Source organism: Marmota flaviventris, chromosome 16 (assembly GCF_047511675.1).
Source record: "Marmota flaviventris isolate mMarFla1 chromosome 16, mMarFla1.hap1, whole genome shotgun sequence".
Taxonomy (NCBI): Eukaryota; Metazoa; Chordata; class Mammalia; order Rodentia; family Sciuridae; genus Marmota; species Marmota flaviventris.
The window spans coordinates 45,794,722-45,808,610 of NC_092513.1; the positions used below are offsets into that span (position 1 = coordinate 45,794,722).

At 39.1% G+C, this 13,889-nt stretch overlaps 1 protein-coding gene across 3 annotated transcripts in view; it reads left to right on the forward strand.

Annotated features, from left to right (window-relative positions):
* Window positions 1–13,889, forward strand: part of Znf521 (zinc finger protein 521) — a 269,708-nt gene that overhangs the window by 219,250 nt on the left and 36,569 nt on the right. The window contains exon 6 of one of the 3 annotated variants that reach the window (XM_071602833.1): window positions 13,546–13,622. The exons of the other annotated variants lie outside the window; for them this stretch is intronic. Coding sequence (XP_071458934.1) covers window positions 13,546–13,580 — 35 coding nt within the window. The 3' untranslated portion in view covers window positions 13,581–13,622. Of the gene's footprint in view, window positions 1–13,545; window positions 13,623–13,889 lie in introns of those variants that run through there. 3 annotated transcript variants of the gene reach the window in all.

Below are 13,889 nucleotides of genomic sequence, written 5' to 3' on the forward strand. Positions count from 1 at the left end.
TTCTTCTTCATGGAGTGCCTAAAATTGTTAGCAGCTGGATTCTGCAATGTTCTGGTGCCACTGGAGAACATCACAGTGTCTCATCTCTTCAGTCTTGCCCTTGGGTCACCTTGGTCACTCACTGAAAGATATGGAATTAAAATGTAGCTATATTTAAGTTTCCTACCGCATTGACTATTAAGGAGTATAGGCCTGGACGGTTAGGGCATCACTTCGATTACTCTGACAGAGGATGTGAGGCATAACTCTTTGCAAACCCTCTGAAACCAGGCTGTGCTTCAAAACAATCTGTGGCTATCTAGGCACCATCCAGGCACTCAGCATCCCCATCTCTCCCAAGCCCCACTCACTTGGGAACAGAAGGAGATCTGGGATTAAACATTCATCTCTGAATGCAAATTTTCAGTGTTTTAGTACCTCCATTCTCTCAAGTATCTGTTCGAGACTGTAGTCCAGGGAACATAGCTACTTCAAGGGAATGTAATGTGAATTAATGATATGAAAATAGAAAGTCCTGTAAGCCACTGATAAAACAGATCTGGAATTGTATATGTTGCTCTTACTTATTACAGGAGAGATTTTGCAATACTTATGAACAGCAAAGTCCCTGATTCATGGTCTGCAGTAGGTGTAAGAACCAGCTAATGAAATGTGTCATTGATTTCCTTTTTCTGTCTTTTTTGACCCTCTGTTAAATGTAAAGGGGAAAAGAGGTACATTAAATTCCAATTCTAATAATAGGCCTCAATGGGAACCAAGTGACTAAAACAATGGCAAGAGAGACCTTTCGACAGTAGGATTTGCTTTGAACCTAAATGAAGACTGTCGTGATCATGTTATTTAGTGAAATGCAGTCATGGAAAAAAGTTTTGACTTCTGGTTAGACCTCAAGGAACAAGTGTCACATCTCCAAATCATGTTCACAGGTAGCTTCACCCTCTGCGAAAGTCCTGAATGGTTTAAAAGGCAGTACTTTAGAGAACTGCAGACTTTAGATTTGCAGTTAGGTAGCAAGTAGATGCCTTCAGTTTCTAATTCTTCTCTCTTGCATTGGCATATCTTTGAGTTTACTATTTGTGCATTACCAGGGCATCAGCAAGAGGAAGCAAATTTATCAAAGAACATAATGTGCAGAGGAAGAATGAACAAGCATTTAAATTTTTTTTTAACAAAAGGAAAAGAGTAAAATTTCACACACATTTTCTGAAGCAGTAGATAACATTTTCAATGTGAACTTCCATGATGTCATTGAAGTATTTCTGAAGAACCAGAGTACTTGTAATTAATTGTATTAATCATGAAGACTAAATTTATTCTCAGCTTCCATAGTGCATTAAGGGTAGAGATGTTTACCCAAGAAGAGAGCTAACATGGCACTCTTCTATACGGATGTAATTTTCACTTGACAGAGTGTGTATTTGTATGGTAGGTGTTTGCTTTTCATTTACCCACTTAGAGTTTTTTCATCCTTTTGGAAATGTATTGATTTATTTTGTGAAGTGAAAAGAGAAAGGAAAGGGAAGGACCATGATTTGTGATAAGTGTACTTCTGAGCTAGATACTTATTTATCCCCCCTACCATTCTATCCTCTTCATTTCTTATCAATTAGTCTTCCTATATTGTGAAACACAAACATCTAAGATCTCATTCACCTCACAATATGTCAACAAATTATAACAGCTGGCTTTTTGAAATACATAGACCTTGATTTTTCCCAATTTTTACTCTCAGAGAATTGCATTTTGACCTCCCTTATCAAAAGTGTGGAGCAGGGTAGGCACACGGAATCTCTTGGTGTAAAAGCGACACCCCCCTCTCCAGCAGGACTGCGGTGCAGGAAGCAGGCAGGAGAGCTTTGCCCCGTGGACATCCATAGCCCATCTTGCCAAAGGATAAATAAAGGGCATTCATTCATCAGCTTTCAAGCTGCCACCCTCTTTTTTTTTTCTTCCCCCAGCCCCCACCTCTCCCTGAAATGGGGAGGAGGGAGGTTCTGATTATTTTTGCCTATTTCTAACAGAGCTAGGCATGAACAATTAAATTGAGGGCTTCCCTGTGGTCTGTGAATAACAGTGCACAGTGCTAACCATAAGGGCACAAAAGCAGACAACAACAACAACAAAAAGGCCTTTTTTAATTTTTTGTTTACCCTTCAGGACACTGTTTACCTTATCACTGAAGGGGAAGTGATCATCTCTTCTCTTTTGAAAATTTTGCTGGGTTGATTCTCTAGCTCTGAGTCACAAACTGTCCAGTGATAAAGTGGGTATGTCAGCCTGGGGCTAGGGATTTATAGAAGGCCCTGCTCTCTCCCCACCCCCAACACCAAGGCTGTGTGTGTGTGTGTGTGTTGTGTCTCCATTCCTCCACTGTCTGTCCCTCCATTCACCTGTCCGTCTCCGTCTCAGGTTTGTGCTCTCTCTCCGGGGCACTCTCACTTCCTGTGTCTCTCCCAAGCTCTCATTCCCTTTTCCTTGATTTTTCTGTCAAACCTTTTTCTTTTCTCGCTCTCAACCAGAATGATTTTTTTTCCCCTTTTTTCCCTCTCTAAATTTACTTCACAGCAGATTGTCTTGTAGTAAATCACCAAAAACCCAAATAGCACTAAAGCATTCTGATACAACATTAGCATTTGCTTAACAAGCACAAGATAAACATTAAACAAAGAACTGCATTTCTTTATTAGAGGCTGCAAGATACATAATCCATGAGCACAAGAAACATGGGACCCAGTGGATATGCAGATGTGTGTTATTTCATTGGCGCTGGGCGGCCTTGTTAGAAAAGGTTTTCATCTGAAGGCTTGGGGGTGGATGGTTGACTGTCCCTGGTGGGGCTGTAACTAGATACAGAGACTGTTGCAAGCTAGGCTGGGCTCCCTGGTGGACCTGCTGATTGGACAGCCTGAGGAAAACTTGGGAAGCATCGGGAAGTGAACTCAATCACCTTGGGGATGATAGGGTAGAACCAGATGAAGGCATTTGACTTCTTTTGTAACTCCCACTAAGGACAGATTGCCAGTGCGATCCAGCCTCCATAACTGCAAATCAGGCTCTTTCCCCTATGCCGATTTCATTAGAATGGCCAGCATGGTGCAAAGAGGAAAAAAAAAAAAAAAAAGGTTAGACACAGTAATTTTACAGGCAGGCGGGTACAAAAAAAATCTGCATAATTAAGCAGTCAAGGCTGCTAATAGGGGAGTTTATATGCTCTGGGACCAGGCAAGGGCAGCACATATGGATATAGCACTGGATATTAAATCTACGGCATGCAGACTTACTTCAGGGCCCTCAGAGAAAAGGCTAATTATAGAGAGAGGAATTGTGTTTACTGGTCTGTCTTGGGCAAAGATGGTGAAAGAAGTGCAACCAAGTTTTGCAGTTAGACATGAACAGGCTGTTAATAGAGATATCAAAATATGTGCTTGTGGTTGTTTCATACCTAATCAACACAAAATTATAGATTCTGCGGACACTCCCCCGACCCCACATTGTCTACCATAGACAAAACGCTTGGAGTTAAGTTTCACACTTCAAGTGTATGCAGAACATCACGCCATGCACGGGATAGGAGAGTATTTATTATTAAATGGCCACAATTTAATCTCGCCTGTGCTCTTTATCATCAATAAATTTTATTTAGCCGTTTAACTAGCCCTGTTTAAAAATGTCAGTGCTTCTGGGCATGAGCTCGCAGTCAGCACTTAAATATAAATGGAGAGTGTGAGTGGAAGTTGCAGTGGGCAAGGAGAAGCCTTCGAGAGAGGGCGTGTTTCTGGAAGGGGCTCCGATGGGATGGACATTAACATTTCATAATGCAGATCAAAGGTAAAAAGAAAACCCACAGGCCCCTTTGTCACGGGCCCCTAACGACTGCCTCATCCATGAGCTGAGATGATTTCTTCAGATTATTAAAGAGATTCATTTCATATTTGTATGTATGTATGCATATATGTATGCATGCCCTTATTTATTTATTTAATTCCATACAAAGAACATTTTCTGAAGAGGACAGGAGAGAGTGGGCCATTCGCCCCAGGCTGGATGTGCCAAGGCATGCCGGGTTGTTTCAGGGGACCAGAGCCTCCTGCAGACTTCCTTTCCAGAGAAGCAGTCTGGACCCTTTGTCCTTTAGGGAGGCTTCCCATGGAAAACAGCAGCCCTCTCCTAATGCAGATTTGCGGCCATGGGTTCAGGCCATTTGTGAGCCTGTCAGGCATTCCGTTACTTCGCCATGACAAGGAGGGCCGAGAAGAATCCCACCGCCTCGTCTCAAGATGCATTAAAACCTAGGGCTTATGAAAGTAAACAGCAGCTGATCAGCCAGATATTGGGTCAGGCTTGCCTGACATCTGTGCTCTTCTTAGAGGCAGGGAATTCAGTGCTAATGAGAAGACCCAAGCCTGTGCCTCAGAAAGCAGTTGCAGAGGCTAATGAACAGGCAGTTTAGCCCCTGGAGAAGAGGGAGAGCCCCCTGTGGCACACAGGGTGCTGGGTACCTATTTCTTGTCCATGCATTGTTCACCGACTGACCAGGGGTGTCAGAAATCACAGCACCTGGTTAAGAGGGTAAAGTCTGGGGAGACTCGTATATTGCAGGCACCCAATGCTGATGTTTCATGCTGAATTTTTTAAATGTATTTTTCTCCAGCAACCATTAATTGATCCCCAGAATCATTAAAAATTCAGCGACTTCTAATATTTTCTCATTTCTAGAGGCCAAAATGAGGTGGCATTCGAAAGAAAGACAATTTGGATTGTCCACAGATTAGTAGGAACAGTGTGGTGTGAGTAGCTTTCAAGGACTTATTAAGACCATTCTTTTTTATCCCCTTCTCTCTACTGGAGACTTTAATATGTAAGACAAAGGAAAACTTGCAGGACTAAGGAGGACAAAGTAGAGGTCAATACTTAGAAAATGGTAGCAACTAAATGCAGAATACACAGGGCAGGACCTGGTCACCATTTGTATGCTTGTCAAGAGAGCACTACCAGGCAGTAAGTAGATCCTACCAGAAAAAGGGAAAGCATCATTATTTGTTACATAGAAATAAATGTAAGGGCTAAACACACAGGTGCTTTTACTTTTTAGCTTTTGAGCTGGTCAAAGGTCGGAAAGCTGGACAAGAGGCATGTCTCAGGCAGAAGAATGGTATGGATTTGAGAAGATCTCTTTGACCACAGGTTGAATTATTTGGGGTTACAAAGAAGAATCAACCTCCTACTCCCACGCAGTCCATGGGTGGACTAAAAATCCCTCAAAACATAGCGGTTCCACCAAAACATTTCCCTTGTTCTCTCTTCTTGGATCTTTCCTTCCATTCATTCATTCAACCAAAAAACCAATCTTCAGTTGTCTTGAGAACAAGTTTAGTAAGTGATAAAGAGGATGATCAAGTAGAAATGTATCTTGCAGAGGGAGCAAGATCCATAGTTGTATTATGGGGAGAAGCTGATATGTTCCCCAAGAACCCTACAGTGTATGGTAGAAAGTCAAAGGTGAAATAGAGTGAGGGAGGGCTACTTGGCTGGGGACGAGGGCCCGAGGAACAGCAGATAGTGTGAGAGCTCTTCTCCACGTAAGCTGTGCTTCCTCCCCATTTCTGAGCTAATTCTCTATGGCATCCCAACAAATGCACTGGTGGTTTAGCTAAACATTACTCCCTAACCACCCTGCCCCCCAACACACACAGGACACACAATATTGGGAAGAAGAGAAGGAGAAAGAAAGAGGGGAAATAGCCATTGCCACTATGGCATTGCTCGGAGAGGAGGGAGTTTTCAAAAGTGGATAATTGAACAGCATTAACATCTTCTGGGTATTGTTTTAAAGTTTATCATTACCCTATGCTGAGATCGCCTCATAAATGTCTGTGTTAAGTTTAAAAACTAACAATAAGTCTCTGCTGGATTTGCCCAAATCATCCCACACGTCCAGTGCGGCTTATTTTGGGGTTCAGGTGGACTGAAAGGTGGCCAGGTCCGCCAGTTCTAAAGGCCATTCGGTGGCAGCCTCAGTGTTCCTGCCCTTGGAGCTACTATCTCAGCTCTGTCTCTCAAGTCCTACAAAACCCCAAACTGCCTTGGGGCAGCTCACAGAATGGACCATAGAAGAGGAGACCACTGCTAAGCACTTGTGCCCTCTCCTCTTTGTTCTATCTAAATACAATAAAACCAGTGCCTTTCTGCCCATGGCCTCTGGCTTCTTCTCCCCTTTGCCCCCCTCTCTCTTTCCTATGTGGAGGGGAAGAGGAAAACCACAGCAGAACAAAATCAGTCAGTGAATTTTAAGATTAAAAACATGTTAGAAAATATTTCAACAACTAGAGCAAACATTTGCTTCATGCTTCCTATCAAAAATAACCAACACTGACTGAGTAGTCACTATGGATCAGCATTGTGCTACATACGTGAAATGCATTCTTTCAATTGAATCTCACTTCTATACCCTGTGACATGGGTTCTCCATACCTCCATCGGTAGACGATCCAGCTAAGGCAACATTAAATAACCTCTGTGAGGTGACTCAGCTTGTTAGTGGCAGGTTGGGTACCACCCACTGAGTGATTCCGAAGTCTGAGTTCTTAAAACTACTCCACCATGTGATGTGGGAGGACAGGCTTTGGGGATAATGCTTCTGATGGATTTTTTTTATAAATACTGTCTTCTGCCCACTACAATGGAAGTCAGTTTATGCCTAAAGATGTCTGTGTGCTAACGTGCAGACCATGTGTACCAGGAATGTGTCTCCCACTGTGAAACAACTTTTATGATGGTAGGAAAAAAAAATGACAGAATACAAAATTGTACCCAGTAGCAATGGTCCAATTGCTTTGAGAACTCAAACTCTTAGATTAGAATCGGAGGATTCTGTTTTTTATGTATTTTTTAAAAAAACAGATATAGCAGTTGACCGTTCAGTTTCTAAGTATTCATCAGAAATTAATATGTAAGCATACACAAGCAGGCTTAATTGCATTTGTGACCTGCTTTCTTATATATTTGGAAGGGTAGAGATGAAAATGGAGAACACACAGTAGATGTATTTTACTGCCAGAGTGGAACTTTACAATCGTACCAGGGGACCTTTTGGTAATGTTTGTAATGTGCTGCTATTGTGATTTAGGAAAGAAAAATGCTACTGCTGGGCTTTATTTTCAACCATTTTTTTTAAACATCAATTAATGCAATCAAATGTAGTACAGGGAAATCTAACTTTTTATTTACATTTCTGGAGGCCAGGGAGGGTTTGTTTGTTTTTAACTCCAATCATTTGAGCTGCACAGTATATGGTTTTCTTGGTATTTTCCAAATCAACTCAGTAAGTTATATTTAACGGTCTATGTGAAACTCTCCACATGAGGAAGGGAAAACAGCCTTGTAACTGGTACCATTTGTTGGGAAACAAATGATTCTTCCTTGTTTCACACAGTTTGAAAATCATGACTTTTTGGGATTTTAGAAACAGATTTTGTTAATAAGATGAATCATATCAATCTTTTTACCCATAACAGCAAAACTGAAATGTGTTATTTCTTCATGAATTAGTCAGATTCTTGAATGCCAAGTTTTGAACTAAATCTTGATGAATTAAAAAAAATAACAGCAACAAAGAGAATGTCGTATTTTTTATTTTAATCAAACTTTAAAAGGACATTAAAATAGATTCTTAAGAAATCAGAAAGGCCAAGCTGAAATATATTTTTCTAGTCTCTCTCCCTACTGCTAGTCACTGCCTTAACTAAACACACATTATCAGTCCAAGCTGCTAGATGGCCCCTTATCTTCCTAGCAGAGGAACCCAGCAAATAAGTATTGTAGATGACTTAACTAAAAACTTGGCTCCAAACTGAAATTCAAGTATATTTCTTCCCCCTAATCTGAAGCAGGAAAGCAGGTTTGAGCCCAGCTTCATCAGGAACTACCCATATAACCTTTGAGTAAATCAGCTGGGCTCTTCCTGGGACTCAGGTTACTCTTCCTGGACCAATGCATGGTACTGAGCAGATTAGCTGAGAATTGATGTATATAAGCCCCCACATGCATATTTTGAAAATCATAAAAGACTATATAAATTTAAGTAGTCATTATATTTCTAATCATCCTTAGGCACAGAGAGTGGGAGGAAAATGCCCCATTGTAATAGTTTAGCAATTATAAGAGCCAGCCTATTATGGGGTGCAAAGGTGAGATGCATGTGACTTGTGTAGATACTTCATTCAACTTCTTGTGCTTCAAAGTTGCATCCGCCCAAGCACAAACTCTGATCTTTTGCAGTAGATGAGATCATATGTAGATCTAATCGGGTGAGTTGAGGCCAGAATGACTACTTTGATTTGGAATTTCCCTGCTGTTATCACTTTAAGACAAAATTTCTAATATTCATCTCAAAAGAGAGATGCCCAGATTCGAGGTTGTATGTGTCACTCAGCTGCATTCTCCCTTTGTCCTGCTTTTGCCTTTGGAGATGTATCCAACTGTATCAATATATGAGGTAAAGGAAGAAGATTAAGAATGGAGACAATGGGGCAAGACACCCATCTACCACTCCCATCAATCACGTGCTCTCCTATTGAGATAACTGCAGTTATGTCTAATTATCTGAGATTTTATTTTATTTTTAGTTCTTTGAAGTAGTTTGGGCCAGAATTTAATTAAGGAAACATCTCTTCTGATTCCTAAGAAAAATATTTATTTCATTACTAGATATTTTTCTGTAAATACAAGTATTTATGCATATCAGTTATAGTGATTGAAAATATACTGAATATATTTACTCTGATGTATTCCTTTTTACACATTCATACAATGGCAAACTTGTATTTACCCACTTTTATTCTCATTTCTGAACTCTGTTTTCTTCAGTATTCAGAGACAGGAGAACTTTTGTTAGTTCAGGCCACACCTCGCCTATTCTATCCAACAATTATGATGCTACACAATTATGTAAAGTGTTTGCTTTTCTGAAGATGTCAAATATGAAAGTTCTTACACTAATCTCTGTCATTAAGAAACCAAATATCATTACTGCTTTTTAGAAGGAAAAGAAAAGTGAGAGACAACACTCTAAACACTCTAGATGTCTTTCTGGTTTTTTTTTTAACCAAGAATGAGATTGATAAATGAGCCAAACATGACATGCTTTCCAAAAGAAAAAAGAAGTTCATAGGTGTGGATATCAGAATTCTACTTTAGATTAAGACAGCATTGGAATTCTATGCTGATTGCATCATATACCATGCAGGACAAAGCAGAACCTTTAACTATATAAAATGTTTAAGGCCATCAATAGATATTTTAGTGACATTATTTCAATAGATTTCCTTTTGTGTGAGAAGATTCATTATCAGCCTTCATTATATTGACACAGTATACAATATTTGAATTTTTAAAACAGATTTTGAATGAACTGGTTCAGGTTTTAGAAAAATTGTCATAAAGATAGGGGATTAAAAATTTATTGTGCCCAAAGCATCTTTATACTTTGGTGTTATAGTCTTAGAAATATTTAATAGCTTTGCAGAAGGTAATGTAAGGCACTACTGTCAGAGAAAGAGCTGTCCATAATAATTATGTCTCATTCTTCATTTAATAGATACACTTACAGTTTTTGTTAAGCCTTCTTTCATAGTCTTCAGCTTTGGCTTTTGATCTAACAAAACACCTACAGACATTCCTTCACTGTACTTCAAAACTCGTAGGAAATGAGCCAGACAGTTTTGTGATACGAGTGTTTTGTCTATCTGTCCTTCCTATCTCACTTCTTTCCTCCTTCCTTCCTTTTCTCCCTTCTTCTGTCTTTCCATTTGCAGTGAATAACATCTCTTTCATTTAATGTTGCTCTTGACTGACAGAAAACAGCAGAAAGAAACAGAAATGAATATGATTCATGGTATGCCAGTAACATCTTGGCTTCAGCATATACTGTCTAGATATGCTGGTGTATACAGAATGATGCCCAAGAGAGAAAAGTAGGTTAGGAACATGTTGAGCTAACCTATTTTCCATACATAAGTATGGAGTTACCTTCTTAGTAAGTCACACATTTTGGAAAATGCATGTAGTCTCAGTATTTTCCCAAATACTCAATTTAGAATCTTATCAGGAAATGATTCAGGTACTTAAGAAGTATAGTTAGCTATAGGCAGAATAGAATTAAGAAATCAGTGTTTGTTTCTGAATAATTTTGATTCTGTAAAGGAGCACTCAAGCCCAGCCTCCACAGAGTTTCAGTTGACAGTTTAACCAAATCATTGGTTTATTGCCAACGAGAGAAAACATCAGCATTCAGCCTCGTTGTCACCAGCAGTATAATCAGGAATGTTCCTTCCAGATTGACAGCTCAGACCAAAGTGCTATACTGACAATGTGTTTCTAGCCTGGCTGGAGAATCTGGAGAAACAGGGGATTTTACTTTCCATTGCCAAATTTTTTAAGTTTCCAACAGGGACTGAATATTAGTTAAAGTTTTGTTTTCCTGAAGGGAGACGAACACTTTCACATGATAAAAGAGACTTTCATAGTAGTTGCTAAGGACAGAAGGGGTGAATAAATTCAGAGTTTGGTTTGCCAGAGAGCAAAGGAGTGCTCAGGTAACCTGGAAATATAAGTAGCTCCTTGCACCTTAGTAAGAGAGCTGGAAAATAATAATTTGTGTCTTGTTTAATTGACAATTTAAACCGCCATAGTAAAGAAGGAGGAAAAAAATGTTAAGTGAGGATTTGGAGGGCCAATGGAGTGTTGGATTCAGGAAGCCTGGATTCTGGTACTGGTCATAACCATAACACTCAGCTAATATGTCTAGTTTCAACATTCTCATCTTTTAAGCAAGTTCTTGATGGTCAGATTGTCTCTAAAGCCCTTTCTAACCTCCAGAATTTATCCAAATAGGTAATGTTGACTTCTTTTTTTCCCCCCTACACTTTCCTGATTTATTGCTTCTCCATAATTTTACATGAAAATGCAAAATGTTCTGAGATCTTTGAAAATATGTGAGCCAACAAGTACAGTTTTGTGAAGTGTTTATTAGAATATTTCTTAGTAAATGAATAATGCCAAATAGTGGTCAGCCAACTCTCCTGTGTCTTCTCAGTCACATTTCCCATCTCACGTTTCCGATTTCTCTGAATGTTGGGAGCATGATTTGTTTTCAGAGGGATGCTAATCACCTTATAGTAGTTTTATGTCATCCTCTATTTCTCTTCAAGCCATAAAAGCTTTCTCCAAAATATAATCTGAAAGAAGATAGTGCACGTGGATTCACGTGCTGTATATTTATTTTTCTTTTAAGTGTGTTGTTGCTGTATTTTCTTTTGCTAATATATTTTGACACCTTATAGTTGTAACCTGCTGTTCTCTTTAATTGCTTATTGTTATTAATTATATAGTGGTAGCGTAGTTGGCTGCTTGAGCCACTTGGCTGTAAAGAAATTCATTTATCATTATTGCTGTTGGAGCTACAGAAAATTGCCAGCATTCTATCCAGAGATGAATGTTTTTGAGCTCCCATCCAGTAAAATTTTGAACATGGGTCAAATCTTTAAGTGTTTTCTCTCTGTTGCTACCCTTTCCTTCTTCTACCCTATGCTGTGAGTAACTTCATTTGCTGTGTTTTTTTTTTTTTTTTTTTAATTTCAGTCCTTGATTTGCCGCCCTTTCAGTGAAGTTTATATATTGTTTTTAGCACTCTATTTAGTGGCCTGTCCGAATAATAACCTTTCTTTTCCTCATATTCCTAACCATAAATTTTTCTTCTTAGAGTTTCTTTGTAGTAACATTCCTGCTTTTACAGCTTTGTTATGAGCACATTTCACTTTAAATCATTAATTCTGATTGGACATTACCTTAAGCCCCACCTCACATGAAAGTGATCCTGATGCCCTTAAAAATTACTATAAAACCCCTACTACTCACTCAATAAATAATCATATGTATTTAGACTTCCCGATTGGAAAATTGCTGGTATGTTGGATGAAAGAATGTAGGAATGATGTTATATGCCAACATGGGAATGTATACTGACATACACCCAACTACTTCCTGATGGCTGTAGTTTGTTTAAATCTGGGCTTAATTTAGAATACATGACCCCACAGCTGCATGTGCCATAGAGCAGCCAGGCCAGAGTGCTTCTCCGCCTTCTGGCAGCATGACATTAAATTCACACTAGTTAAGCCAACTTAAATTGAGCCTCCTTGAACCTTCCTAAATAAAACTAGTGGCCTTAATTACAATCAGGCAATTTAAAGGTTATGGAGCTCTAACTAGTACCGCAGTATGTCACTTTAATAATGCACAGGAAAATTTCTCTAAGGGGTGGCATCCTTTGATTAGAAGAATTCAAGTTTCACAGCACATTTTCAATAAACTGTTTTTAGAAATCTTATTGCATTTATGGTGCCATTACCTTTTTTTTCCTGTTGTTGTTCTTCAAGGCCAAGTTTCTGAGGTCACAACAATAGAACGATAAAAATGAGACTCATTTGCAAATAACGTGCAGCATGGTGACTTGCATTGCTGCTTAACAATGTTCTTAGTATTGCCACCAAGTGAAGTGGAGCAGGACACAGTCTCTTACGAATCAGAGATCTGGTCCCTCTTCCACCCCCATGTGATTGCAATCCATGACTTTTGCGTTTTTGGAGAACTGGGATTTCGAACAGCACAGTTTAAGAGAAAATACGTCAGCTTCACAAATAAGTAGGCAATCATATAGTTTCTTAGGAAGATAATTAGCTTTGAAAATGCCCAACTAGCTTCTTGCCTCAAACCAGTGGTTGTCCACATCCATAACATTTGCAGAAACTGTTGAATCTCATTCCATTTCTTTTGTTTGTTTGATTTGTTTTTCAGTTTGCTTGTTTTGTTTTTAATCATCAGTAGTAGCAGGCTGTGCTTTCTAGCAAGGATAAACAGCTTTTCAGTGTTTGGAGACTCTCCTTCAGATAACTAGTGGCGTTATGCCAAGCACAAGAAGATTTAAAAAAAGAAAAAGAGAAGGCCCTGACCCTTGCCATAAACTCAGCACAGCAACGTGAAAACATGCCTGATGAGCACTGTGTCCAGTACACAGCTAGGGTTGCTGGCCCGCCGCTGTGTGGAATTAATATTGACTATTGCACTGTCTCAGTTCTCAAAGATGTTTTCCCAATAGAGTTAACTTTAAGGCAGGTTACATTTAGTTTATGCTGCATGAACTATCCTCTTTCGATTTTACCAATTTGTGTGTGTGTGTGTGTGTGTGTGTGTGTGTTGTATATCTCTTGAAGGTAAATATACCTGTACTTCCACCACCAGCGCCGCAAGTCCCAGATGCGAGGGCATTAATAGTAGGTCATTGATATCAAACAAGAAATTTTAAGCAAAGAATATAATAAATATATACATATGAATTAAATAATTAGTTAAAAGACTAGAACTTTGTAATATAAGAATGCACAACATTAAGAAAAAGTTTTTATGGGTTATGAATATGTGATGAAGAGGCATCACTATGACTTAGGACAAATAAAAGGCAATTATCTTCTTTTTCTTTTTTTCCTTAAGGTGCTCAGAATGAATTCAGAGGTGCTCTACTATGAACTACATCCTCAATTCCTTATTATTTTAAACTTTGAGACAGGGTTTTGCCATATTGCTAAGGCTGACTTCAAACTTCTACAGTCTTCCTCAGCCTCCCAAATAGCTGAGGTAATAGGCATGAATGTGCCACTGCACCTGGTTTATGACTTTTGTATGGTATGTTTTTTTTGGGGGGAGGGATTTTTTTAATACTACTTCAGACATAAAATGCATAATGACATTTTTCATCTTAAAATAAGAGACAAGTTTGGACTTACCACTTGCTTTCAAGAGATACGTTGACCAATTAGACAGCTACTTTGTAAATG